A 26,958-nucleotide genomic window follows, 5' to 3' on the forward strand; every position below is an offset into this window, starting at 1 on the left:
AGAAAACTCCTTTCAATGAACTCAGCTCCGTGATGGAGCAGGGAGGTGCTTAAGGAACTAGACTCAGGGTCAAGATACAAGGTGTTTTCCTTGTTGATAAGGAATTCTAATTTGCTGGAAGGACATGAGCCCTGAAGATGGGGATAGGTTATCCTGAGCCAGCCACGCTTTTGCTCTATTCCTTTCATTACCAGTATGTGCTAGACAGCATGGAGGCTAAATGGTATATAGCTGCTGAACTTGGAGTCAGCAGACGTAGGTTTGAATCCCAGCCTCCACTCCACTAGCCAAAGACAAGTCACTTTAACTCTCAGTTTCCTTATCTGTAAAATGAGGATAACACTTATCACTACCCTGTCTTGTAAGACTTAGTGTAAGGAAAGCGCTTTCTAAACATTAGGGCACTTCTGTTTGCAAAGCTAGGTGGCCCCCGGCACCTGTCCTCACGAGCTAGAGCAGTGCCCAGTCCTACAATATTTTGTATGGCAGAACGGAGAGGGTCCAAGCACACTGGCCGTGAGGTCTGATGCCAACTAAGGCAGGGTCCATGTCCTTCATCTCAATGCTTGCTTTATGACTAGCAGTGAAATCTACACTACAGCCACCTGGAGCTCAGGTCTTAAGAACAGGACGTTACCCAGACTCGGACAAAAGGGCAAAGAAAACTTTGGGGATTCAAACACCGGCAGACTCATAGGTTGTGTCTGGCAATTCAAAATGATAAGCTAGAGAGCAGCTGCCCATCTGTATTAAAAAAAGAGACTTTCCTCACTGGGAGCTCTCTACATTGATGCAAATCACAGGTCTTAACACCATTTCCCCAGCTCAAATAGGCTATATTGGCAAACAGTATTTTGTTTTAAACACTGCCAATCTCTAGCATTAATTAACAAATTAGCCTCTTTTCTGCATCAGCAGAAGGCCCCTGCTCCCATGTTTTTCTCCCAGGTAGCAAGAGTTTTTCCTTTTCCTGGCAACTGTTTCTAGGGAATGTTTCAAAGCTCTAAATGAGGACAATAACCAAGTATCTTCCTCTTCATTCCCCTAAGACAGGCACTCTTACCAAGAGGCAAAGGTTAACAGTAGCTCTGCATGTCCTCCACCTGTGTTCTGAAGGGCTACAGAGAACAGTCATGGCCAAGAGGCCACTCTGGTTTGCATCTTAACTCCTCTATTTAGCATAGCCCTCAGTTTCTCAATCTACACAAGGAGGTGCTTGGACTAGATTTCTCAAGTCCTTTCTAGCTCTAAAATCCCATGATCTAGAAAGAATGGAAGGATGTGGTGGTAATCAGCAGCAGTAATGAGCTTGGTTTAATCCAACCTTTATTTGAAATGTTTCGGCTTATGTACAAGAAAGTCTATGAAGTCTTTTGGTCATGAATTTTGATCTCCAAGAGGACTGCAGAAGTCCCCGCCTGCTCTACAGACGGAGCCCTCCTCTGGCAGGAGAGACCAACCTAGATGGAGCTGATCCTTCACTACCCCAAATCAACACTGCTTGCTACCTGGCTTCCAGAGTGTACATGGATATAAGAGCATGGAGTTGGAAAACAGCCAGAGCACTGTCCTAAAGTGGGGACGGTACAGTCTGTGGCCTCCTAGTCCTCAGCTCTGGTTGCCCTTTCCAAAGCCATCAGTGCCACAAGGAATGGGACAAGGAAATCATTCCCTAACTTTTTTTTTCCTCTTCTCTGCCCAGCTGACCCTGGACCCCATAGCTCACATGAGATCCTAGATACTAGGATTCAATCCTATAGCCCTCAGAACAGGAATATGCCCACAAAAACAAAGGTCAGGGGAAGGATTATCCATCCCCACTACTCTCCTGAAGACAGATCCTGATGGTACAGTGCTTGCTTGGAGGTGCTTTTTAAAAATATATAAATATATGTATGTATCTGCCAGCAGATTGTAGGACCTGGCCCACCCAACCCCCCTCACCCCACTCACTCCATCTTAACAATCATCTTCTTGACTGCCCTCCTTGAGGTCCCACACTTGCTGTTGATGACGGCATTAAAGTTACAGCCACGACCACACACCTTGGTGACATATTCTGGGGAAGACAGAAAGGGGGCTGCTCAGATCTAGCTCCAAGCTAGGAATGGGGGATGGGCAAGAGTGCACTCCCAAGCAGTACCGTTCTGATCTGAGTTTGCAAGGGAAAGATGGCATTCAGTCTCCCAGACCTTTGTCACTACCTATATCAAACCAAAATGCCTTGAGCCTCAGCCATGCCAAAAGCCAGAACTGTCAGGAGGCCACCAATCAGGGAGAACCAGCATACAAATGGAGAATTATGTCTCCTCCCTGTTCCCTAAGGCCTGGCCCAGGTCTCTCCATCATTACTAGAACCATAGATGGAGAAAAGAATCACGGTGGGGGGGTTAGGGAAGAGAGGTACATCGGGAAGACTGAAGAATGCTTTATAACCTTTCAATCCTACAGGGTCCCATCCCCTTCCTCCTAACCCTGTATGGACCATCAGGTTCCTATCCTTAAAAGATTTACATCTTTCATCTGTCATTCCTGATATTCCCATCAGCTATTCCTCAGCTTTCACCTCAATCTTTCCTGCTTCCTACCTCATTACACCTGATGCATCCCCTCAATGTAGTCAATGCCCCCTTTTAACAACTCATCACTGAACTAGAACTCTACCCACAATGCCCCTCAGCTTTTTCTTCTCTGAAAGCAGAATTGCACCTACTGCCAAAGCAAAGATCTTAAGAGTTACCATTTCAAAAAGAAAAAATGTTAGGGCTCAATAAAATAACCTTCCTGAAGCAAACTGACCTAAAAACCTAGGCCAGCCTTCAGGCCACTACCGTGTGGCCCCTTGCCAGAGAAAAGCCAACAGTGCATAGTACTTCATCCCTCCTGCCCCAGTCACAAAACACTGCCCTTGGGAATCTGCCCCTGGGTACCTTTGATGGCGTTGACCACGGCAACAGGCAACCGGATGGGCTTCTCCATGGTGGTGTTATTATGGGCAATTCGTTGACCAGTGGCAGAGGAGCGGGCCAGCGTCTCCCGAGAAAAGAAGTAATCCAACATACGCCTGGTCATCAGCTTGGGTTTGTCTGTTGACACCTGAGACAGGTCATCTAGCTGGTGGTGAGTAATGTAGACCCCTGAGTTGGGGATCAACTCCAGTTTGGGTCTCCCATTCTCCTGTGGAAGGGAAAAAGACACTGGCCATTAGCCTGCTCCTCATCAGCCAGCCCCTTCAACTTGATGCATCTTTTCAGGACCAGTGCCCCTAACGTGTCTGGTCCTAGACCAGACTCCTTCAAGGGCTCAAGGTTCATTTTTAGTACCTGGGGAAGCCAGAGCAGCAGATGTAACTTCTTTATTTATAAATTTCACCCCAAATTCCCTCCTCCTTATCCTTCTAGATGCCTTGGAGGCAGGTTTGGAACGAGTCTGCTAATCTAGAACTCTCTAATGGGCACTAGTTGACTATTCTCGCTCTCAACCCATTCATGAAGGCTGCAGGATTATTGGGGAACCAAGACTTACCCCTCCCACTGAGTTCTATGCAGCACCCACCTCCACTGGTGATGCCCATACAGGGGTTCCATCGGGTAGTGTATCCTGAACATTCTCCTCCCATAGACAGGTGGCCTCACTCAGTGTAGCAGGACTGCCCACCCCATCTTCAGAGTTCAACCATGCTGGAAAGCCACTGGGGAGTCCTGCTCGTAGCCTACGAACTGGTGGGGACCGTGGAGCCTCAGCAGGAGTTCCCTTGGGTTCCACAGGTGGTGATGTGGGAAGCGGTGCAGGAAGGCCATTCACCTGCAGAAGGAAGGGGGAGCAACTCTAAGCAAGGGAAGTGGCAGCATCTCAGCTTCCTGTGGTAGCCCTTACAGTGAAGGTTGGCAACTTCCTCCAAAGATACTGGAAATGTTCCTACCAGTGCCAGGCCATTGGTGACCCTCTCTCCTGTTAAAGGACAAACAAGGCAGGTAACCTTCCTGGGAACATGCCCCTGACTTCCCTGAGGTTATCCTACCCAAGGCTAATTCTAACTGACCCCTTTGCTTCCAATATAAGAGTTGTTGAATCATTCCCAAAGGGTTGGATGTTCCCCCCTTCCCTTGTGCCATATTCTCCATGTGTGGGCAACTGAAATCAAGAGTTTGTGGTGAAAGTGTGAGCTATATCTTCCTAGAGAGTAAGACCACCCCTGTCAACTCCAAAACCAGAATGGACAACACAGTCTATGTTCAATAAGCATACAGAAATGAAATGCATATGCTCTATTATACTGTATGTTTGGGTGTGGCCTTTGGGAATTCTAGGCATCTAGATAATTGTCTTTGTCAGAAGCCTGTCTTAGCATCCACGCACTGCCCAATCTCTGTCCACGTCCCTCTTCCTTGGTCCCTAGGAGCTACTAGGTTATCAGGGACCCACCTGTAGTGCCATGTTGCTCTCCAGTAGCCCCACCAGGCCCTTGAGGAACTGGACATTTCCTTCGTTGACATCTGAGGAGAGAGAGGCCATACCTATGGGGATAGCTAAATGTAGACAGAAATGTTTCCAGAAGGCTACAAGTGGATCTTGATGGGGCTATGCAGACCTCTTACACTCTGGACTTACTCTCCCCACTCCCCAGCACGAGTATCCATAAAATCCCTCCCCCTTTTCTAATCTCTCTCTGATGTTCCTTTTATTATTGGTCCTGGACCCACTGTAAGTGTTCCTCCTGTTTCTGGGAGCCCACTGCTGAGATATGCTAAGTCATGGGTTCTAGGGAAGAGAAGGGATAGCTGTTCATCAAGACAGAGCCACCAGAGGACCTTTGAGGCCAGGATGACAAAGGATTCTATATGATGGAATAGGGAGGAAGGATAGGAAAAGGTGGCAACTCTTGGATGAAGGGCTCCTTGGGGAGGATGGGCAGAGACTGAATCTGGGGAAGTGTAGTAATGAACAAGGGCCTGAATAAAAAGGAAAGAAAACCTGGGGTGAAAGGAAAAGGCAGAACTGGTCGGACAAAAATGGGTCTACAGAAAAGTTTGCTGCCCAAAGAGCTCCTGAGTAGGAGAGGGAAAATGATTGAAAGGGAACCAAAGGCAAAGCTGGCTGGAGATCACAAGTCATCTCCAAAGGCAACTGAGGAGGGGCCAGAACATCCCCCTGTGGACCCTGAGGGAAGCAGACAGCCCAACCCGAGGGATCCCCATCCAGCCACCTCCTGTCCATATCCCAGAGAGAAGGACAGTTCCCGTTACCAAGGCTACCGGTCCCAGAGCTGAGGCTGGTGTTGGGAGAGGATGTCTTGAGCCCTGCACCACCACGAGTGCTAGACAGAAGATCATTCTGTTCCTCTAGACTCCGAAGCTGACCCTTAAGCTGCTGATTCTCCAGTTCCAACTCCCGGATCCTCCTCTCTTGCCGTAGTGCTGCTTCTTCCCTGGAGACCAGCAGCCTCCGAAGCTCCGCCATCTGTAACTCCAACTCTTTCACCAGTTCGGCATACAACCCCGTTACTTTGCCCCCTCCTGTGGCCCACGGGCAGGCTCCTTCTGAGGCTAGGGGCTCTAGTGGCTCTGTGCTCAACCGGCTTAGAACAGGTGTGGGGTGGCACAGGCGGGCAGGAGTGGGGCGGGTAGCCCGCAAAGGTTCCTGTGTCCTTGGAAATCGAGGAGTGTCCTGGAGGCCCCCAGCTCGAACGTCCAGGCTGCTGGTGCCACCACTTGGCAAGAAAGGGGCAGCTGGTAGATCTGGGGCACTTAGCCCTCGTGGAAAGGGAGGACCAAGGTTTGGCCCATTGGTGGGCCATGGTCGCTTCCTGTTCTTGGCTTCTTCTTCTGGTGCCAGCAGTGGTGGGGCAGGCCTCCCCAGAGTCAGTATCCCCCGTGCCTGCACACTAGAAGCAAAACACAAACCTGAGCCACTGTTGTTTGCAAAGCCCCAGCCCAGGGAGAGAAGAATAGGAGGAAGTAGGGTGTGGTAGGGAACACCTCCATTGGCTATTTCCACCTCCGGATTTAACCCAAGCTAAAATAAGGTACCAAAGAGATGCTAGTTCTAGCTCCTGAGGCAGTTCCCCCAGGATTTCAGGAACCCAATGTAGGGTTAATGGAATATAAGATCTTCCCCATCCATTAATAGGCCTACATGACCACATGTGTCCCCTTTTTTCCTCTTAACAGGGGCCACGTTCCCAGGTCTAAAGGTACACAGGTATTTCAATCATGGACGTCTTTCTGGTTTGAGCTCTGGCCCAGTTCACAGCTCTGATACATCCTGATTCACATAGAGCCCTCTGGGGGAGGAACTTGCCTAAGGAGGGACTTGCCTAAGAGGAAGCTTCCTAAGGGGAAGCTTGCTTGCAGGAAGGCTTTCACACCTTCTGGCACTAAGCTAATTAGACCCTGAGTCATGAGGGTTGTGATGCCTTCTGGCTCTGAGCCTATTATACAAAAGTGTGTGTGTGTGTGTGTGTGTGTGTGTGTGTGTGTGTGTGTGTGTGTACTACCCTGAGGTGAGATTTTGCTTTGGGGGCTTGCTCGTGAGAAGGACCTTTGGATTTCCTGGATGACTCTGGGTAGCTTTTTGTTACAGAGCGCCCCCACCCCTTCCCCACTGCTCCCTGGTCTGGTGATGTATGTAAATGTTAAAAGTGTATACCTCAATTAGTAGAGAGTTGGAGCCCTATCTATTGGATCTTTGTGCTAATTTCTCCGCTTGTATTTTCTCCATGGTTATGGTGCTGACCTTTCCCCTGAACTGGTGAATGATGTAGTTTAATTAAAGTAGAATTGTTAACCCCTTTTGAGTTGTATTTCCTTTAGAAAAGCAGATCAAAGAACCTGTGCAGGCAAGCCATCCTGGATGTGCTAGGGGCTTGCCAATATACCCAGGTATCTGGAAACAGGTAGGATGTCCATATCTCTGACTCAGAAAACATATCTAAGCCTAATCTCTCCTGGTACAACTAAGAAGCTAGACCCTAGTAACAAGAAAAATAAAGCCTGGAAGCCCCAAGGACAAGGATTCCATCCTCCATCCCAGTACCCAGCACAAAGGAACACTTAACAAAAGCTGCATACAGATAGCGTCTTTTCCAAAGTCAATTTTTAAAATAACTCTTGATGAGCAAAGCCTAGAGCTGGCAGCCGAGCAGAAACCGAAGAGGGAGTCTTGGTCCCTGCCCTCAGGGTCCTCTCAGTCAAACAGAGGAGACAGTTGTACATGTCAAAGTAGTAGACAGAGCCAGAAAGCAATCTACCAAAGATCTACATTTGGTACAGTGTCACCAGTGATGAAAGTAAGAAAGGAGGAATAAGAAATCCCAACACCAAGGACAGGGCACTCAGCTTGTGTTAGCCTTTCCTGGGTCCCATGTAGGCCAAGACCTAGAGTTATATTCCTGGGTCTTCAGAACTTCCATCACCAGGGCCCAGGCTTCTCTGTTGACATACCAAATAAGAGTCTGCCCTGCCACTATACTGATGCCATTGACCTTGGAATGGAAGTAAATGGTTGGCCCAGAATTTAGAATCAGGTCTAAATCCCCCAAACCTTCTCAGTACTTAGGGCTGCAATCTAGCTCTCTTCCATTCTCTGATAACCATCTTCTGTGTATTGTATTTTACCATTGTCCTGATTCTTCAACTCTCTTGACTAACCTCCCCACTGGGCTTTTGGCCTCTAAGCAAACAGTTACATTTCTCTGTCTTTCTCTCCTTGACAATCCTCAGGTCTCATGATCCTCTCACCCCAGAATGTGCTACAGCCCAAGGGGGGCTGATCAATGTGGCCACAAGAATATAGAAGTGTGTCACCTTGAGGTGTGACATCAACATATTGCTTATATCAGTGCCTGTGGATTTTACAGGTGGGGAAATAAACACAGCAAGAAAGTTGGTACAGTAAACTCTCACCTTATCACACTGGCAGGGAGCTGTTTCACAGAGAATCCCAAACAGCACATAATCCATTCATTATTTCCAGTGGAATGAGCACTGGCTCTGAAGTCAGAGAACCCTGGTTTATATCCCAGTGTTGACATTGCCTATGTCACCTTGGACAACTACCTGGGCCTCAGTTTCCTCATCTGCAAAATGAAGGGGTAAGACTATATGGCTTCCAAGGTCTCTTCCAGCTCTGTGACCCTTTGAGGCTTTGATGTGAATATATGCATACACGAATGTTATTCGCAGGGATTTATTTCCCAAATTGTTTTTCTTCTGAAAAGGTACGTACCCCTGAGCACACAATGATGGCTGGGAGGAACCCGCATAAGATGGACGCTGGAGATTTGACTATTCACTGCCTCAAAGAACTAGCAAGGGGTCCCTTACCTGGCACACTCCAGGGGCACCTGTCTCGGAGGCTCTTGCAGCTCCAGTTCCTGATGTTGCTGAAAACTGGGACTACACAGAGGGCCCCCACCCAGGGCTGCTTCAGCCAGGTCAAAGGTGGGATGGGCATCAGCTGGCTCTCCATCACCCAGTCCTGGGTCCACAGTCTGGAAGTGGCCTTGCAGTGCCACCCTTTCCCCAGCCCCCTCAGCCATCTGCTGGCACTGACAGGGGGACCAGCCCCCGAGGCACCTGGGAAAGGAGAGAAGCGAGGAGACTCAGCCCAGGTGGGGAGGTCAGGGCAGGAAAGTCTGCTGCACCACGGAATAGAACCCATTCTGAGGAGCACGATCTCAGAGTCAGCGAGGAGCAAGCGCAAGCACCCACCTGGCTTAGGGATGCCCCCCGTCCCCGGAGTCTCTCCGCAGCCCGCACCGACTCCTTCTCGAACCCCGGCTCAGTCCTCGGTACTACAACTAACTTCATCCCCGGCGCCCTCCCGGCGCCAGCCCTCCCTTCCCCCCGCCCGGCTCACCCCATTACCCTGCCCCTGTCCCGGTTCTCCCCTTTCCAGACCCCTGAGCTGCGCTCTGCGGCTCCCTCTTCCCCTCCCCTTCCATGGGACGCCTAATCATCCCAGCTGGCCTGATGATTGCCGCCCCCCACCACTACCACGCCGTGTCCCCCCAAATGTCCTATCCGCTCCCCCCTCCCCTCCCCAGCGCAGACTCTGGCGGCCCCTGTACCTTTAACAACACCTCCATGTGCGTATTGACGGCAGTGACTACATTTCCTGGTCTCTTTGTTCCCGCCCCCGTCGGCGCTCTCCATTGGTGCTGAAGCTCTGTTGTTCCCGTTCCGATTGGTCCCGTTCCCGGAAGACTCAAGCCAATGACCTTTCCATATTGTCCCCCGCTCCCCCGACCCTGGGCTCCCATTGGGTTCCAGAGTGGAGAGGGCGGGGCCGGCGGGAGGTTGGACGGAGAGTCCGGGCTCCGCAGTTTGGGAGGAGGCGAAGGTTAGGAAGCTGAATCAGAGCCGGGTGCTGGGATGGGAGAAAAAAGGAGGAGGACAAAGGAAAGGAGGTAAGTAAATAGCGAGGACGCGGGGCGGGCCACTCTCGCATGCGTGTGAAGAGGCAAATCACGCGGCCTCGCGGTCGCCATGGCGACCCGACGGGTGGGGGCAGGCAGCGTGCTGCTGGGCGTTGTGACGTGGTGGAGCAGGCAGCAGGCGGCGCAGACGGTTTCCCTGCGAGGCAGGCGTGCGGTCAGAGCTGTCATGGACCTGGGACACATGAGGAAGAGTTACCTCAAGGACCAAGAGGTGCCAGCTCTGAGGAGTCGGGGGGAAGGGGTGTCTGAGTAGAGGGGGGGGGGCCGGAGGGAAGGTGGGAGGGGGCGGCCGGGGGATCCCGGGAGCGCAGGGACAGGCCCCGACTCTGCCCTTCACCTTCACCTTCACTTTCGCCCAGGCCTTCGAGGAGGCGCACCTGACCTCGCTGGACCCCATCCAGCAGTTCTCCGCCTGGTTCGAAGAAGCCTCCCGGTGCCCGGAGGTGTATGAAGCCAATGCCATGTGCCTGGCCACCTGCACCAGGTTAGCGCTGCCCCCCTACCCCCGCTTTTTACAAATGGGGAAACTGAGGCCTGACCACCTGCACAGTGTTGTCACTGCCCCTCCATCCTCACACGCACTCTTTTTTAAAATATAGTTTTAGTATAACAAAAAAAAGATGATTGCACGTGAAACTGCAAATCTATTCTGTACAACTTGCTATTCCTTTTAAATATATAATAAAGTTATCGTGTAAATTTCTTTTTTTCCCTTTTTTGTCCCTTTCTCTCACTCTAGAGATAGCTGCCATTAGACATGTCTATGTATGTATGTGTGTATATATGTATGTGTATATATATGTATATGTGTGTGTGTGTGTATATACCTATACACACACACACATACACAAAATCATTCCATACATCTATTCATCAGTTCTTTTTTTTTTGTTTGAAATTTGTAATTTATTCCTAAACTTGAAATGAGTTAGCAGGATAGCACTGAGGGGAAAACAAAACAAAAACACCTTTACTATACAAGAATGTAACAGAAGAATGTTACAGGCTAAAAAAAAAATCCTTAACATACAGACTTCTGTAATGACAAATACTCTTGATGTAAACATTGGTAGGAAATGCTTAATCAGAACATAAATTGACATGTTTATTCTAAGGCGCTGGCAGTTTTCTATGTAGACTCATTTGTCTCCAATTATATTGAATTTAAACACTAGAAGAGCAACAATGTGGAAACTTACATTTATCAATTAGCATTTTAAACACATTCGATTAAAAGGGTAAATAATCTGCATGACCACTGCTTAGAATGCACAGTGTGCTCTGCTTACTGACACTGATCTTGTTGAGAAGGGGCAGCAGTTAAGTTAAAAATAATGTCGAGGCAGTGAAAGGGAGGGTCAGTATTGTTAAGAAGAGAGCAACAGGAAAGCTGAAACAGTTTATGAACTCATCTGGAAGCTCTCGTCAATGGGAAGGTCCTGGCATCCTTCTACACCCCTAAACTCCCTCCCAGATTGCCAAAGGAAATGTCACAGAGAAAGTGTTTCCACATTAAACTGAGCAAGATGAACTCTTCTTTCCACAATTCATAATGAAACTTAAAAAAAAAAGAAGTCCAGCCTTTGAACAGTAATGGTTTCAAATCCTGTCTGTTTATTGAAATGCTTTTGAAATCAAACTATGGGGCTGAATAGGAGACTTTCTATGATTTAAACACATGCACAGCTCGAACCACGTACTGCCGGCAGATGGGACACTCGCTCATGCGCTTGCCACATTTGGTGCAGGTGACCATGTGGCCACATTCCAGAAGAACACAATCAATGACGGCATCCATGCAGATCTGGCAGAGGTTGTCGTCTTCTTCATCATTGAGCTGCATCTTATCTCCATATGATTTTTGATTTTCCTCATTTTCTTTGTATAGTCTGTTCACTCTTTCTACCAGCTCCCACTTTTCACAACAGCCAGAATAGTTGACAAAATTCCGAGCAAGGATTTCCTTCAATTGTCGGACACTCATCCCTTCTACATCTTCAAGACTTGACAGATTAGACAACGAAGCTCTCATCCGCTTTCTCGAGAGTCCAGGGGTCTCTTTGGCCTTTTCTTCATCATCTTCTGTGTTGGTTGAGGGCGTTTCACCTTGTCCCTGTGAAAGTGCTGCAAGAACTGAGTTTCCCCTGTGGCTTGCAAGGTCTTCCTGCGATGAAGACACTGTTGGAGAAGGAACTGGGTATGTTGAAAAAAATGGATGTGTGAAAAAGCCCAAAGTCTGTGACCTTGAGGAATTCAGGCTGTGCGTGTCCACGTCTTCCTCTGAGCCCAATCTATGATGGCACAGTACAAGATAAACCAAGTTTGCTTTCTCTCGGCAAGTGTCTATTGGTATATTTCAAAGAATGAGATACTGCCTCAGATCTTTGACTTTTAGTCGCATTAACTGAGGGCGCTGAAAGGCAGTTTCTTGTAACAAGTGACAAGTACAACATCTTTGGAAATTTTCTTGTATTGCTGAACAGACAGAACAAAAATCCTTCTTGCAGTCACAACATACATGCTTTTTTCTAAAAACTGAAAATGAAAGTCCACAGGCTTTGCAAACTGTATTAGCTCCTCCTGTAGCTGCTGGTGGGTATGTGGAAAAGTCAGTGTTTGGTGCAAATCTGAATGGGCCAGTACCTCCCCCAAAGCCAGACTGTTGGCCTCTTACTGCTCCAGTCCCCATGACTTCATTCAGCAACCCACAGCATGAAGCCCACATAGATGTGGCACCCGCCTTTGGGGTCCCGGAAGGCTCTGGCTGCCTCGTGGTGTCGCGGGGTCCGGTGCGTCACCGTCCTCCATGGGCCTGGCCTCACTGTCATCAGTTCCTTCTTAGGATGCAGATAACATCTTCCTTCCTACGTCCTTTGTAGTTAATTTGGATACTTATAATAATCAAAATGACTTAGTTGTTCAGAGTTGTTCTTGAAACAATATTGCTGTCCTCTTGGCTTTGCTCATTTCGCTCTTTGTTATTTCACGCGAGTCTGTGTTTTTCTAAGATCATTGAGCTCCTCCTTTCTTACGGCACAATAGTATTCCATCACAATCATACCACAACTTGTTCAGCCATTCCACAATTGACAGGCATGCCTCTAATTTCCAGTTCTTTGCCACCACAATAAGAGTTACTATTTATATTTATACCCAGTTTTTATAGATTAGGAAACCAAGACCTGACTATATGGCCACCTGCCTTACTTAGGTCTGTTTCCTTGACAGTGGGTGTATTGCTTTATTTGGCTTATTTACTTGGCATAGTGGTCAGCACACTGGAGTTGGAGTAGGGAAGACCAGAATTCAAATCTTGCCTCAGATATTATATCTATAATTAGTTATAGATATATTATATCTATAACTAATTACAGATATATTATATCTATATAGATATATCTATAATATCTCAGATATTAGCTTTGTGACCCCGGCCACTTAGCTGCTCAGCCTGGCCTATTGTAAGGATTAAAGGAGACAATGTATGTGAAGCATTTTGCAAACCTTAATAACGTTAATTACTAAACATTATTTCCTCTCGTTATTTTTATCCTTTTCATTGATCACATGTGTTGCTTAACTTTTCATACATTTATATCTTCCCCTAATAGATGATATAAACTCTTTGGGGGCACATACATCCCTTTCATGGCATATTGTGTATAGTATGGTGCGTAATAAATAATTGACAGACTTTGATCCCTGGTTTTTGCCCTTGGAGAGTATAGTTTGTTTCTTGTTTTTTTTTTAATTTAATATATTTAGTTTTCAGCATTGATTTTCACAAGAGTTTGAATTACAAATTTTCTCCCCATTTCTACCCTCCTCCCCACTCCAAGATGACGTATATTCTGGTTGCCCTGTTCCCCAGTCAGCCCTCCCTTCTGTCACCCAACTCCCCTCCCATCCCCTTTTCCCTTCCTTTCTTGTAGGGCAAGATAAATTTATACACCCCATTGCCTGTGTATCTTATTTTCTAGTTGCATGCAAAAACTTTTTTTTTTGTTTTTGAACATCTGTTTTTAAAAACTTTGAGTTCCAAATTCTCTCCCCTCTTCCCTTCCCACCCACCCTCCCTAAGAAGTCAAGCAATTCAACATAGGCCCCATGTGTATCATTATGTATAACCCTTCCACAATACTCATGTTATGAAAGACTAACTATATTTTGCTCCTTCCTAACCTATCCCCCTTTATTGAATTTTCTCCCATGACCCTGTCCCTTTTTGAAAGTGTTTGTTTTTGATTACCTCCACCCCCATCTGCCCTCCCTTTTATCATCGCCCCTTTTTTTTATCTTCTTCCTCCTTCTTTCCTGTGGGGTAAGATACCCAATTGAGTATGTATGTATGGTATTCCCTCCTCAGGTCAAATCTGATGAGAGCAAGATTCACTCATTCCCCCTCACCTGCCTTCTCTTCTCTTCCTACAGAACTGCTTTTTCTTGCTACTTTTATGCAAGATAATTTACCCCATTCTATCTCCCTATCTGCCTCTCTCAATATATTCCTCTCTCATCCCTTAATTTGATTTTATTTCTTTTAGATATCTTCCCTTCATCTTCAACTCACCCTGTGCCCGTGCTCTCTCTCTCTCTATATATATATACACATACATATATACATACATACACACTCACATAAACATATATATACATAAACACACACACACACACATATATATATGTACATATATGCATATTCCTTTCAGCTACCCTAATACTGAGGTCTCATGAATCATACACATCATCTTTCCATGTAGGAATGTAAAGAAAACAGTTCAACTTTAGTAAGTCCCTTGCAATTTCTTTTTCTTGTTTACCTTTTCATGCTTCTCTTGGTTCTTGTGTTTGAAAGTTAAATTTTATATTCAGCTCTGATCTTTTCACTGAGAAAGCTTGAAAGTCCTCTATTTTATTGAAAGGCCATATTTTGCCTGTAGAGTGTAGTTTGATTAGAGAGACTGGACACACAAGGACAGAACAAGACAATGACTGTGATGTATTTCAGGCTACGTTTCTAAGGGCCAAGAAAACATGGAGGTAAGGCACAATCAGTGCTGCCTGAAGTTAATCGAGTCCCTTTTCTTCTTTGATTTCCTTTACAGGAGGGAATTAAGGGCGTGAGGATTGGGTACTGACCACTGTTCCTATTCTTGTGCCCCCTAGGGATGGAAAGCCTTCTGCCCGAATGTTGCTGCTAAAGGGCTTTGACCAGGATGGCTTCCGTTTCTTCACTAACTTTGAAAGCCGAAAAGGAAAAGAGCTGGTAGGGTTTCTATAAAGAAAAGAACCAAAAGCTCTCCCTCTGTCAATGCCAACGTGACAGGCATTTCACATCTCCCTTCTCATGCCCTTCCATAAAAGTGAGGAAAGAGGAAACTCTGGTATGTTCTTTCTCCCCTTTTACCCCCTTTACAATCTCTCCATTAGCCAGATATAGAGGTCTGGATTCCCAGGCCAGAGGAGAAAGAGGCTACTCTGCTGAGCCCTTGTACTCAGCAAGTGAGAAGTGTGAGAGAGATAACAGCTGCCCTTCCCAGAAAGCATCGTTCTCATCTCTCTTCTCCCCTCCTGCCCCATGAAACTAGGTTGGATTTCCCCCTCGTTGGGAGGAGGTTCCATTTTTCACCCTGTCCTTATGCCTGTTTCTGTTTTCTTATCCCCAGGATTCTAACCCTTTTGCCTCCCTCGTCTTCTACTGGGCGCCCCTCAATAGACAGGTGAGCAGTGTTTGAGATAAGGTCAGAGATGGACTAGGGGAGCTGGTGAGCAAAGATGGTAAAAATATGGGTGCCCTGGAGAGAGATTTCCCAGGAAACCTCCCCTTGTCTTTAGTGTCAGTCCTCCAATATAGAAAGACAGAGGAGCCAGCCCCTGCATCAGACTAGATTGTGTTTCAGAGGTGGATGGGGAAAATGAAGAGGAGTGGGTCATCAACTAGAAGAGTTGGTCTGAAAGGCTCCATCCCTCTCTACCTGTGGCTGTCTGAGCAGGTGCGTGTCGAAGGGCAGGTACAGAGGCTGCCAGAGAAGGAAGCTGAACGATATTTCCACTCCCGCCCTAAAAGCAGCCAAATTGGTGCAGTTGTCAGTCACCAGAGCTCTGTTATTCCAGATCGGGAGGTGAGTAACATGGGGAAAGAGAAGGTAGAGAGGAGGGGGCACCTGTCCTCTTCCTCTGTGATCTTTATTCTTCAAGAGTTACTCATACACACTTAATCAGGCAGAGTTACCACAGCTCTTTGAGGCCTGGGCTGGGATTTTCCCCAGGGGTCCAGGTACTCATTACGTTTCTCCTCCTCTTGAACAGTACCTGAGGAAGAAGAATGAGGAGTTACAGGGGCTGTACCAGGAGCAGGATGTGCCCAAGCCTAAATATTGGTGAGTGACACAGCTTCCATTGGATCATAGATGGAAAAGACCTTAGAGAGCATCTAGTTTAACCCCAGAGAGGTGAGGTGATTTGCCCAAGTTGCACAGTTAAGTTGAAAAGCTAGGATTTAAACCTGGTCTTCCAACACCAAATCTAGCATGCTGTGTACCATCTTGCTATGAAAATGGGAAGTTATCAACCCTTTGATTCTGGCCTGCATGATGGCAGTGCCCATCTCTCCCTCAGTGCCTCAGGGACCAGCAGCAGTGTCTTGGGCCTGAGATGAAGCCTGACCCAGACACTTCTAACAGTGGCTTTGAACCAAATCTGTAAAAAGCAGCCCCACAACCATGAAACCTCTCCCTCTCCCTCTCCCTTTAGGGGTGGCTATATTCTCTACCCAGAAGTGATAGAGTTCTGGCAGGGTCAAACCAACCGTCTGCATGACCGGATTGTCTTCCGGAGGCTGCAGCCCGGAGAGCCTGCACCAGGGCCTATGACCCACCCTGGGACAAAGGACTGGCTGTATGAGAGACTCTCACCATGACTGACTGCTGATGATTGGACCCTCTCAGCCCACAGTGCAACCTGGAACAGAGTGGTGAGCAATTCAAGGGAGTTTCCATCAGGCTGTAAGCCTAGCCCACTCAATTCCACATTCAAGGCCTTGCCAACTTTGACATCTAAACACTTTGTACTAAGTCAGCTCTTATTTATCCCTGGTTTATGAACAGGTAATGAAAACAGAACCCCAAAATCCAAAATTGGATAATCAAGAAATCATTTAGATTTGGGTTTGAGTGTTTTCAGAACCACAAGATTACACATGTACATATTTTTTGGAAACAAAGTTGCTGTCCCAATAACTGACTTCAAATACTTGAATGACTGGCATTCACAATGAAGGGAATATTTATTGGCGTATCCCTAAAAGGCAGACCTAGTGGTTAGAGGTCACATGGAGGTGAATGATCTTCCGTAAGAATCTTCTAGTAGGAATTCCAAAGTGGAGTAAACAGTCAACTAGATGTGCTCTAGAGGCCTGTTTTTTCCCGTTCTAAGATTGACTTGAACCAGTAGTAATTACAGAAGCGCACAATGATGAAATCAGTTTGCATTGTCCAGCCATGTCCTGGTTGGAGTGGGGCCAGTGGGCTGGGAGGATTCCAGTTTGGGATTAAACATTCACTGTGACTCATCTGTGTGTGAGAGAAAGTTGATTGCTGCTTGAGCTGTCCCTTGTTGTCCTGACTGCTTTGTGAACTTGTATATGTGTTTCTTGATAGCTGAGCCTGCCTCGGTCTGTCTCCCCACCTTGATGACAACTCTAGAGCAGGAGTCATCGAACTTCAGACCACACTCACTCAAGCCTGTTTTGGTTAGGGCCCCAGGAGCTAAGAATAGTTTAAAATTATATCGTATCTAGAAAATGTAAAAAATACTCTTGGGGCAGCTAGGTGGCACGGTGAATAGAGCACCTGAGTTCAAATCTGGCCTCAGACACTTGACACTTACTAGCTATGTGACCTTGGGCAAGTCAACCCCAATTGCCTTACCTTCCCCCCCTCCAAAAGAAATACTCTTAGCTCCCAGGTACTTGGGGTCACATTGGCTCTTCAGGCCATAGTTTGCCCCTCCCCTGCTCCAGAGCCCAGAGTAGAGTTTCTCTGGACCCTACATGGCTGTGCACACGGGAGCGAGAGCTGAGTTCACTTTTGTGACTGATGGCGGGACATAGGAGCCTAATCTCTGTTTCTGTACCTGTATTATGTCATGTCGAGTAGATTACCAGCTGAGCTGGATGTGTGTGGCGGGGTGTATCTATCTAGACGTGCAATATGGTCTGGTTGTCAAGGCACATTTGATCCCTCCTCACCCTGGTCTAGTCCCTGGGTGCCGCTCTGTACCCTTCTTACATCCTGTTACCTCTTGTACTAGTCCTGAAATAAAATCTTCAGCTGTGCTGTTTAATGTTCACCTTGTTGTGGCTGGCCTGCTCTCTGCCCCTGTGGTAGTGGGTGGGGAAACAGTGAGTCATTGTCCTCCCACCTCTTTTTTCGTTCCTGGTCGAATTGAGGAGGGTCAAGGCTAAGGGAACCTCCCTCCCTGTCCAGCAGGGGGAGCCAGCTGCCCAGGATTGGTCTATATCTGGTGGATTCCAGTTCTAACTGGTCCCCTTCCAGTAGTGTTGGGTCCTGTCCCAGTGAAACTGCTGCCCAGATAACCCCTGGCCTCTCCCAGTTCCAGCACATATTTGCACTCTCAGTTCCTCCTCCTCCCCTCCTTCTTCTTGCTTCTTCATCTCCTTCTTCCCAACTTTGTGCCTCTGATTTGGCCCTCCAGACTGTCACCCTGTCCTCAAGGAAGGGCTCACTGCAGGTCGCACCTGATGGAAGACAGGATGGCAGAATAGCGACAGGATGGCAGAATAGCAACAGGATCTATTACCTCCTACCAGAAATGGTGCCTTTCTTCTTGGAGTCCAGTGACTCTCCATGGGAGAAGGAAAGGCAGGACAGGTAGAAGGCTGTAGATATCAGTAGGAGCTCAAGCTAGTGGTGGGGCAGGATCCCTACCTTCCCTGTCACCATCAGCAGCTGGGCTCCAGGTTGGGGGCCCAGTAAAGGGTAGGGCTGGTTTCTCTTCTCAGGAGTCATCTCTGCTTCCTAACCTGGCTTTTTTCCAGCACCCCAGAGGAAACAGAAAACAAAGCTTCTGTCACCTGTTCCCATACAGAACCCATTCAGTCAGGAGAAGATAACTCATCTGCAAGAATTCCACTCCCTCCCTCCCACCAAAAAAAGCCACCAACACAGACCCCTGTAGTGAATGATTTAAATGTATGGTTTTCTTTTCCCTCTGTTAAATTTGCCCCCTGAAAAATTAGGGGGGTCCCCTTTTAGAGTAAAGAGAATGAAATGAGTAGTTTCAGGTGTGAATTCAAATGAGATGTTTGGCAATCCTCCAAAGGAAGCCCTAAGGTATGCAAAGAAAGGGGATGTTAAAGCCACCACGGCTAACTCCTCCCTCTACCTCCCATCACCCCCAAGTTCCCCACTGACCAGGGTGAGGCACCATGACAAAGGTCTCCTTGTACCATAGGTCCCAGTTTGTTTTGATAATAAATTCCCTGGGAAAGGCTTCTGAGCAGCTATTCACCAGGGTAGGGTGGCCCTGTAGGCAGTGAGGTTTGAGTGGAAACTGCAGGGTGTCATTGTTTGGTCACCCTCCCTGCTGTTCCCTTTCTCCAAGCTCCAGGGATATGGCTCATTCTTTCTTATCCCTGGCTCCTTTCCATTTATATGAGCGAAGCCTGGGCCTGAGAACCTGGTAGGAGAGATTGGAACACATTGCTGGGCAGGGTCTTTGGATGTTTCTTTGTTAAAAGTGATGAGAAATAACCTCTGGAGATATTGGAAGTGAGAAGTGGAACTTATTATAGAAGGGAACCTCATCTCCCAAGATCTAGCCTTCCTTTTCCAAACCCAGCTATACCCTCAGATTTGTTGTGAGTGGTAGAGGGGTATGACTTTAGACACTTTAGCTTCCATTATGGTAGCCTATCTCCTGTGCCCCCATAGGCTGTGGATAGTGAAAGTGGAGTTGGTCGCCAGATTGGAGGACATTAGAACTAGGCTCTTCACAGCCTAATGTTTTAGAGCAAATGAGAGGAGCTACCACGTAACAAAGCCAAGAGAAAACCTCTAGCAATCCTGTACATATACATTAACACGAAGACCCAGGCCATGGTTCATGGCTTTTAAAAAAAAATGGGTTAGTGAAAGGCCCATAATAAACCATGAAGGGTAAGCAAAAAGTGCTGGCGCTGCAGATGTTCTTCACTGGGAAGGACTGTGTAGCTCTTGGGGCCACCACCACTCTCAGAGCCAGAGCCCCACATAAGGTAAAATTTGGTACAGATTGTGGCAGTTTTCTATATTCTTCCATCCCAGTTTCTCCTTTTCATCTAAAGTTGATGAATAGTCCCCCCAAACCCCAGACCAAACATATTAAGAGACCATAGTCTGCCCACCCTTCAGTAATAGTAGTGACTGCCATCATGAGGAATTTCCACTTTCAAGTCATGTTTATTACCAAAAAGAAATTTATGACCAAACTTAAAAAATAACAAATTCAGGACCCAGGATGTCATCCAGGGCATTTGTCTTAACTACGTATTCTGGCAGGGAGAGTAGATAGGTGGGCCATCTTGGTTTCCCTGAGAAGGAATCCTTAGAGCCATGTAGTTCCCCCATTGTCACTGTCTATCTTGACACACCTAGAAAGGAGTGTCCCTAGCAGGAACTGAAATCTACCGATCTATCTCTTTGGAGTCTTGTGGAAGTTTGAGGGATCCTCCTCTGGCCACATTTTTTAGGCAAAGTTCCAGGAAGTGCAAAAGGAGGTGAGGTAAGGAATTGACTCTCCCTACTCCTCTGACTCTTGGGGAAAAGACTATGCCAGCTTCATTCCGTGTAGCTTCTAGAAAAAGTTGCCACAGGGAAAAGGCTATGGGTGAAAGTGGAGGTGAGAGCAGCAATTCAAACTTAATCCTGATCCTTATTCCTGGGGTACAGGAATGGCACTCCACTTTCACCCACCACTCCCAGTAGGAACTGCCTAGAGCTGTATTGAGGATTAGCCCTCCCTGGGTTGTTGTCCTCCCTCTTTCCAGGGATACAATCCTTGAACTAAGGAGGAACCTCCATGTGAGGGTGGGGACAACCCCAGACCTCTAGGGCCAGCCTTCACCTAGGAGAGAGTCATGCATCTATAAGTGATAGAGACATTTCCTTGCCCGCAGGTATAGAGGCCAGCAAAGGACCCTCTGCAAAGCTTGGGCAGTGGGCAGAGAGGCTGGAGTGTCAGTTTTCCTTTTCAGAATCCAGCTGATGGTAGCAAAGAAGGAGGTACTTAGCACCCCCCTTCTCACGCTTCACTGTCCTTTCCCATCTCCATCATCAAAGAGGTTGGGATTTTCCCCCAAAGTGGCTCGAACCTTTTTCTTTTCCTTAAATCGGCCAGAATTGGAGACCTTGACATGTTTGCCCTTGGTGTTCTTGTCCACAATTTTCTCTAGCCGGGCATTAAAGTCGCTGTTGGGACTCACTCCCTCAGGCCGGGCGGGCTCAGTACCTCCATCTAGGTGGGCATAAGTGTCCGGGCTCTCATATAGCACCCTGGGGGTTGACTTTTTCTTGCGCAAAAAGGTCAGCTTCCACCAGCCAACGTCTGCCATGATTCCCTGGTGCAGAATATTCAGAGGAGACCTCCTGGAGCCAGTGTAAAGGAAAGATATGGACATCGTCAAGAGACAAGATTGAGAGCAGCTCCCTATCCTCAGAATCCCAGTCAGTTTTAGCACGGGCCTAAAAAATGTGCCAACCTGAATGTAATACAGAGAAGTAAGCATTTGAGCAAAAATGATAAACATTTCCAGAATGCTTTTCAAACTCAATACCATTGTCATGGTGATTTCAATGAGCAGAACATGACTTGTTGGCCAGCTGAAAGAACTGGCCCAAGCAAACAGGAAGGTAAGACGGAAGCAGGTAGAAAAGTAGTTTGAGGTAAGAAATACAAAGAGAGTCAGCTCATGTAAGAGTTGGAAAGGAGGTCAGAATCATCTAGTCTTTTTTTGTAACAAAGACTGCCTGGACACAGTCTGATGAAGCCTATGGACACCTCAGGATACTGTTTTTAAATGTGCAAAACAAAATGCATAGGATTACAAAGGAAGCCAATTAAATTGAAATACTATCAATGCACTTAAAAAAGAAGTTCATGATCCCTGAGGTAAGGATCTCTGATGGAGTTCAACTCTCTCTCTCTATCTCTTGTCTCTCTCAGAGCCAAAGAAGTCCAATGTCATATAAGACCTGTCCAACATCACATTAGTCAATATTACAGTTGCATCTATGTCAGTCTCCTTTTCAAGGCTCTTTCCAACACATTATCTAATCGACCCCTATGGGGTAGAGACCCACAGTTAAAGAAGTGCTGAAGGGGTGGCGAGTGAAAAAAGTTTTAAGAAGCACTGAATGTAATAAACTGCTGGAGATGGGCACACAGTGATGGAGGCTCGGTACCAGCAGGGGGTCAGAGAGTCGGACACCACATGGATAGATGTTATAGCTTGTATCATAGCTTGTTTTTTGTATAAATTTGTTTTACTTTAATTCCTGTATAAGGGACATGGACCAATAAAGAGGCAAGAAGCCTTTTGCACAAGTGTCTGTAAAGTGCCATCCAGGAGAACTGGTGGTGGTCTCCATCCACTCCCTGCCCAATGACACCTCTTTCTCTCTTTCTCTTCTCTCTCCCTTCTCTTTCCTCCACATCTAAGCTTTAGGCCTTTCTGTGGTGAGCTCCTCAGCTAGAAGAGGCAGTGTCTGGTCCCAATGACAGCTCCCATAGCCAGTATTTCTGACCCCTGAGCTAGGAGTCAAGTGACCCTGGCTTTAGCCCTACTCCACAAGTGACTCTGTGTGACCTTGGGCAAAGCACGTCCTCTCCTTGTGACTCAGCTTCTTCCTCTGTCAAATAAGGGGAATGAGCCCTATTGCCCAATCCAACTAGGGCTAGATCATTCTCTTAAGTTCCTCAGTAGACATTTCTTAAGTGCATCCTCTCTCCTTCCTTGAAATGTTCCATGGTAGGCACTAGGGAAGATAGAAAAGCATTTATCTCTACAATCTCCCCCAATACATTGCAGCATTGGTGCTAGACTGGGGGCTGAATGAAGGAGAGTCATTTGAGGTTTTGGATAGACTAGTATAATGGAATGAAATCTTGTTGGTGGAAGTTTAATTCAATTTAATTAAATAAAGCATTAGACAAACTGTTGGGGGGTGGGGTTTAAACATAGTCAAAGAGCTTTTTGGTTGTTTTTAAAGTCTATCTGTCCAGCCAGCCCTTTTCACAAGATACAATTAGATAAGGCAAGAGGATTAATGGAGAGAGTGCTACGCTTGTGGTCAGAAGAAACCTGGGTTCTAGTCATGTGACTTTGTGTTAACCTCGCTGAGCCAAACTGCCCTAGAAATTTGTTATATTTGGAAGTGCTATGAAAAGTAATTATGGATAATAATGATTATTAGATTTTCTAAAAGGGCTTTGAAGAGCGTTGGGAAACTTGGGATCTTTAAAGGATGGGTCGGCTAGGATAAGGTTATCCTGGACAGAGATGATGAGGGCTGGGGTGAGGGGCATAGAAAGATGAGATGGGAGAAGGAAAAAGGAGATGAAATAAACTGAGAAACAGCCAGGCTGGGAACAGGCAAAGAGGCGAGAGATAATAGCACAGCATGAAACCCAAGGATCCAAAAGGAGAAATTGGGAGTCTGGTGTAGAAAACACCAGGGAAAAGTTGAAGAAGGGCTGGGAGGAAAGCCATATGGTTTGACCAGAAAGGTGTACTCCAGACTGAAGAAAGCTAATGGGTCCTCTCCCATTGAGACCAGGAGACCCAAGTATGGTCTAGGGAATCAGCTGACCCATGTCTGTCTGCCAATGCTGAAGCCCTCCAGCCAGTCATGATGCTGACCCTCTTCCCCACAGCACAGATCCAATAGGTTCCCTTCTGCCTGTTTGTCTAGGGTGGGTGTTTCCCATTTTGTTGACTATAGTCAACCTCAGGTACCAGGAGGTAATTTGAGGTCTCAAGCAGCTTGGCAAGGAGTGAAAGGGAAGGAAATAAAGGGGGCCTGTCCTTGGGAGTGACCAAATTAAGGCTTTCAATGATAAGTGCCCACCTAGGAAGGAGGGTAAGACCAAGGGGACAGTCTGGAAGGCTTACTTTGGCAAATTGCCTCAAAATTTGAGCATAGTACAGCCTTATACAGGACTAGATGTTCCAGAAAAACTCCCAGAAGGAGCCTGAAAGGCAGGAAGGGCAAAGCACCTGGGATCCATGGGCAAAATACTGTACACCTTTTCTTCCCTTGCCATTATGGGACCAGGGACAAATTCTAGTGTCCCAGTGTTGTGAAACAGAACCCAGACTAGAGATGGAGGATCTGGCCCATTACACTGACTTTTTCCACTAAATAGTCCCTACATCCATTCCTCTTAGAGGGAGCAGCATTTTCCTGCTGCTATGAAAATTAAACCATTTGGTTGGTACTTTGTATTCAGTGCCTAGCTCATATTCATGTGGTCTCATCCCTGGCAAGAAAGGAGGCAAGGAACAAAATTCTCTTTATAGAAGTCTGCAAGAGGTAAGCAGAATCATCTCAAATGTTTCCCTGGGGCTCATCAAGGTGGCACCTCAGTTGAAATGCCCCCTGTCCTATGGTATCACTTTTTGTCATGCCTCCTGGAGATGTCCCCTCATGCCCAGCCCCATCTGTCTTAAGGGTAATATCTGAGCATCACAATACAAGTGAATCTTGATTTAGCAAGCCTGAAATGAGAAAATCTACATCTACAAAATCAATAAATTTAGGAGGTGACCCTATGCTCTACGTTACAAGAACAATTCACAAGATTCCTTTAAATAATAGGCTTTAGAGGGGTAGGTGGGATTCTGCCAATGTCCTCTGATGCCTCATTCTCCATGGCGGTAACTCCGGGTTCTTGAAGGCTATGCAAGTTCAGCTCTGGTAAATTGTATGACCATTATCCGAGGACCAGTCCAGCTAAGCCCATCTGTAGTAGTGACTGTAGAGTGATAAACTTTTTGACCACAGTGACTCAAGAAAATCTCTATTAAAGCAGAGGGGGTTTGCCATCTGCTTTTTGTGGAGGGAGTACTCAATGACAAAAGCATATTTCCTTACAGCATTGCAGTGAGCTACATAAGGGCAGTTAGACTGGGATTCAGTTTCCAAAAATCTGACAGCTCTATAGACTGTACTTTCATATAAGCTCACATCTAACACACCTACACAACAAAGGATTGAAGTACATATGTCTCTAGGACCCAAAAGCCTCATGTTTGTGGGTCTAAGCTATTATGCAACACTGAGGGACCATTCCTGAAGTGTGCAGAGCAAAGCAAAAGGCTTGGCCCCTGCCCTAGGGCCCTGGAATCCACTTCAGAGATGAAAGTTATCCCCATTAAGACAACTGTTTTCAAAGCCCCAGGGGCGCTGACACAGCCTACAGGGATAACCCATGAGGGAACCCATCCATAGATAAAGAGCAAGAAGAAGCAGGACCCCCTGTCCTCACCTCTCCTGGTAGCACTTACCACTACATGCCAAGAATGCCACACAAAACACATACCCAAACAGGCCTTCATGAAAGAAATGACTTCAGGAAAGGACCCACAGCCCACCAAGATGCTCCAGCAGAATCGATCCAGGCTCTGTCCCACCCAGTTGAGTTGCTCGATCCTTATACCATCCACCCACCCTCAAGCCTAGGCACCAGCTCTCCTTACATATTGCTGGCCATAAGTAATAAGTTAACCATTGACTAAAATGGGCCCTCGGAGTGAAGGTGAAGGGTGGGGCTGGAGACAGGATGTATAACTTTTCAGGGTTTGAAGGACACCATGCTTTCTTCCTGCACCACCAATCTGCAAAAGTCCAATTGCCCCTCCCTGCCAAGAGTAGTATGAACAGAGATGTCCTGCAGAGGGGAATGGTGATTACATCCACTCATGTCTGAGATACCCAAGCAAAGCAAGAGTTAAAAGAGAAACACTTCCTAGTGAAACTCCCAGAGGGAAAAAAAAAAACCGTGCCAGAGACCTGGAACAACTCCAAGAACCCAGTAGACTGAACCTTGTGTCTGCCCGCCTGCCCAAGGAGAACTGAGATGCCTGAGTCCCCTTTAGAATTAAACTAGGCACTCTGGGCTGTGAGATGGCGACGTCCCTGGTTTCACCTGATCCGCCCACCCACCTGTCTTCTACCTGTACCTGTTAATCCAGACTTCTCTGGTGGAGACCTTTCCCAGGGAGTGGGTGAGGGCAGGAGAGTGAGAATGGGGGAGGCAGGAGTATCTCTGAGGCTGTCAGGCAAGGCTTGGAGCCCAGAACGCAGGGGAGCTGAGTGGAGAGGTGGGCTGGGGCAGGAGCGATCGCAGGGACGGCAGCTGCATGTCAGGTGCAGGAGAAACAGGTGCGGGAGCCAGGTACCTGCTCCGGCTGCTTCTTCCGAGCCAAGGTGAACTGAAACTCAGCTCCTCCCGGCTAAGTAAACAGGAGTCGAGGCTGGGTGCAAACCACTGAATATTCATAACCCAGGAAATCCAATCCCGGTGCTACTGGCACCCACTGGAACCAGGGACAAATGGGGATGAGGTGGTGATCCATGGTGGGAAAGAAGGGACCCCAAAGGGGGATCCTTGTAACAGGAGCAAGGTCCCAACCCCGCCCCACCCACCTTTAGCATGCCTGGCTTCACCACAGCCTAACTGCATTCCCCCAAGATCTACCATCACCTCTCTCCTATTACCCTCTCCCCCACCCCCCACACAAAGGGGACTGGACAGAGTTGGCTCAACCCAACTCTCCACCCACCCCACCTCAGGCAACCTAAGCTCTGGCCGGAGCAAGGCTGTGAACGGGTTAAGTTTGTTATTCCCTTTTGCATGTGGTGTACTCCAGCTGCCTTTGAACTCACAAAGTCGAAACTAGTCCCTGGTTAAACTGGTTAGCGGACCGGTTCCCAGGCTGTCCCCAACTCCCCTGTTGCCACTATTGCGGGTGCCCTGATAGCCAACTTTGCCCGACCACTCCCCGCCCCCCTCCATCTTGGTTTTCCCCTCTGTAAAATGGAAAGGGCGCGCGGTGCCCCTTCTCCATGCCAATCTTTCCTCCCGCCTCAACTTCTGATGTCTTACACAACCCTACCCGGGTTGAATTCCACTTAGCAACTGTCTCATACACCTACGGGGTGTTATTTTGTGTAGTTATTAATGCCTATGGCACCCCCATAGAGAGGACAGGAACACATCCAGTGTTTGGTCCCCCAGCACTTAGCATACTGTCTTACACACAGTAGGCACTTAAACTCTTCTTGGTTTGGATTCAGCCTTTCTGATCCCCTCCTCAGCCCCACCTCCCAGTGCTGTTGACCTCTCTGTCTCTCTCTTTCTCTGTCTCTGTCTGTCTTGTCTCTCTCTCTCCATATCCTACTGTAGGACTGTACTATGAATTACTGCACTGTTACATGTACTGTAGCATGTAGGATGTG

General features: G+C 47.4%; 4 protein-coding genes across 5 annotated transcripts; 1 reads left to right on the forward strand and 3 right to left on the reverse strand.

Annotated features, from left to right (window-relative positions):
- Nucleotides 1-1,309: 1,309 nt before the first annotated feature.
- On the reverse strand, nt 1,310-9,140 carry LOC118848079. The gene is made up of 7 exons (XM_036756812.1): nt 9,071-9,140; nt 8,325-8,576; nt 5,247-5,884; nt 4,426-4,496; nt 3,556-3,804; nt 2,931-3,177; nt 1,310-2,059 (listed from the first exon to the last, which is right to left on the reverse strand). The coding sequence occupies exons 2-7, from the start codon at nt 8,537-8,539 to the stop codon at nt 1,950-1,952; spliced, it is 1,530 nt and encodes a 509-aa protein (XP_036612707.1). The 5' UTR covers nt 8,540-8,576; nt 9,071-9,140; the 3' UTR covers nt 1,310-1,949.
- Nucleotides 9,141-9,270: 130 nt separating this feature from the next.
- On the forward strand, nt 9,271-17,788 carry PNPO (pyridoxamine 5'-phosphate oxidase). The gene is made up of 7 exons (XM_036756757.1): nt 9,271-9,650; nt 9,799-9,923; nt 14,606-14,705; nt 15,106-15,159; nt 15,433-15,561; nt 15,749-15,819; nt 16,193-17,788. The coding sequence occupies exons 1-7, from the start codon at nt 9,489-9,491 to the stop codon at nt 16,356-16,358; spliced, it is 807 nt and encodes a 268-aa protein (XP_036612652.1). The 5' UTR covers nt 9,271-9,488; the 3' UTR covers nt 16,359-17,788.
- Nucleotides 11,103-12,176, reverse strand: LOC118848030 (E3 ubiquitin-protein ligase RNF34-like). The gene is given in 1 exon segment (XM_036756756.1): nt 11,103-12,176. A coding segment is annotated over 1 exon segment (1,062 nt). The 5' UTR covers nt 12,165-12,176.
- A 2,091-nt stretch (nt 17,789-19,879) lies between the features above and the next one.
- Nucleotides 19,880-25,999, reverse strand: PRR15L (proline rich 15 like). 2 transcript variants are annotated; one of them, XM_036756328.1, is made up of 2 exons: nt 25,899-25,999; nt 19,880-21,084 (listed from the first exon to the last, which is right to left on the reverse strand). In XM_036756328.1, exons 1-2 carry the CDS (start codon nt 25,997-25,999, stop codon nt 20,748-20,750), a joined length of 438 nt encoding a protein of 145 aa, XP_036612223.1. In that variant the 3' UTR covers nt 19,880-20,747. The 2 variants fall into 2 exon arrangements, with proteins under 2 accessions (XP_036612223.1, XP_036612222.1); XM_036756327.1 differs by having other exon boundaries at nt 25,680-25,928.
- Between the last annotated feature and the right edge of the window lie 959 nt (nt 26,000-26,958).

The sequence above is a fragment of the Trichosurus vulpecula genome, chromosome 4, assembly GCF_011100635.1.
Source record: "Trichosurus vulpecula isolate mTriVul1 chromosome 4, mTriVul1.pri, whole genome shotgun sequence".
NCBI classification, from domain to species: domain Eukaryota; kingdom Metazoa; phylum Chordata; class Mammalia; order Diprotodontia; family Phalangeridae; genus Trichosurus; species Trichosurus vulpecula.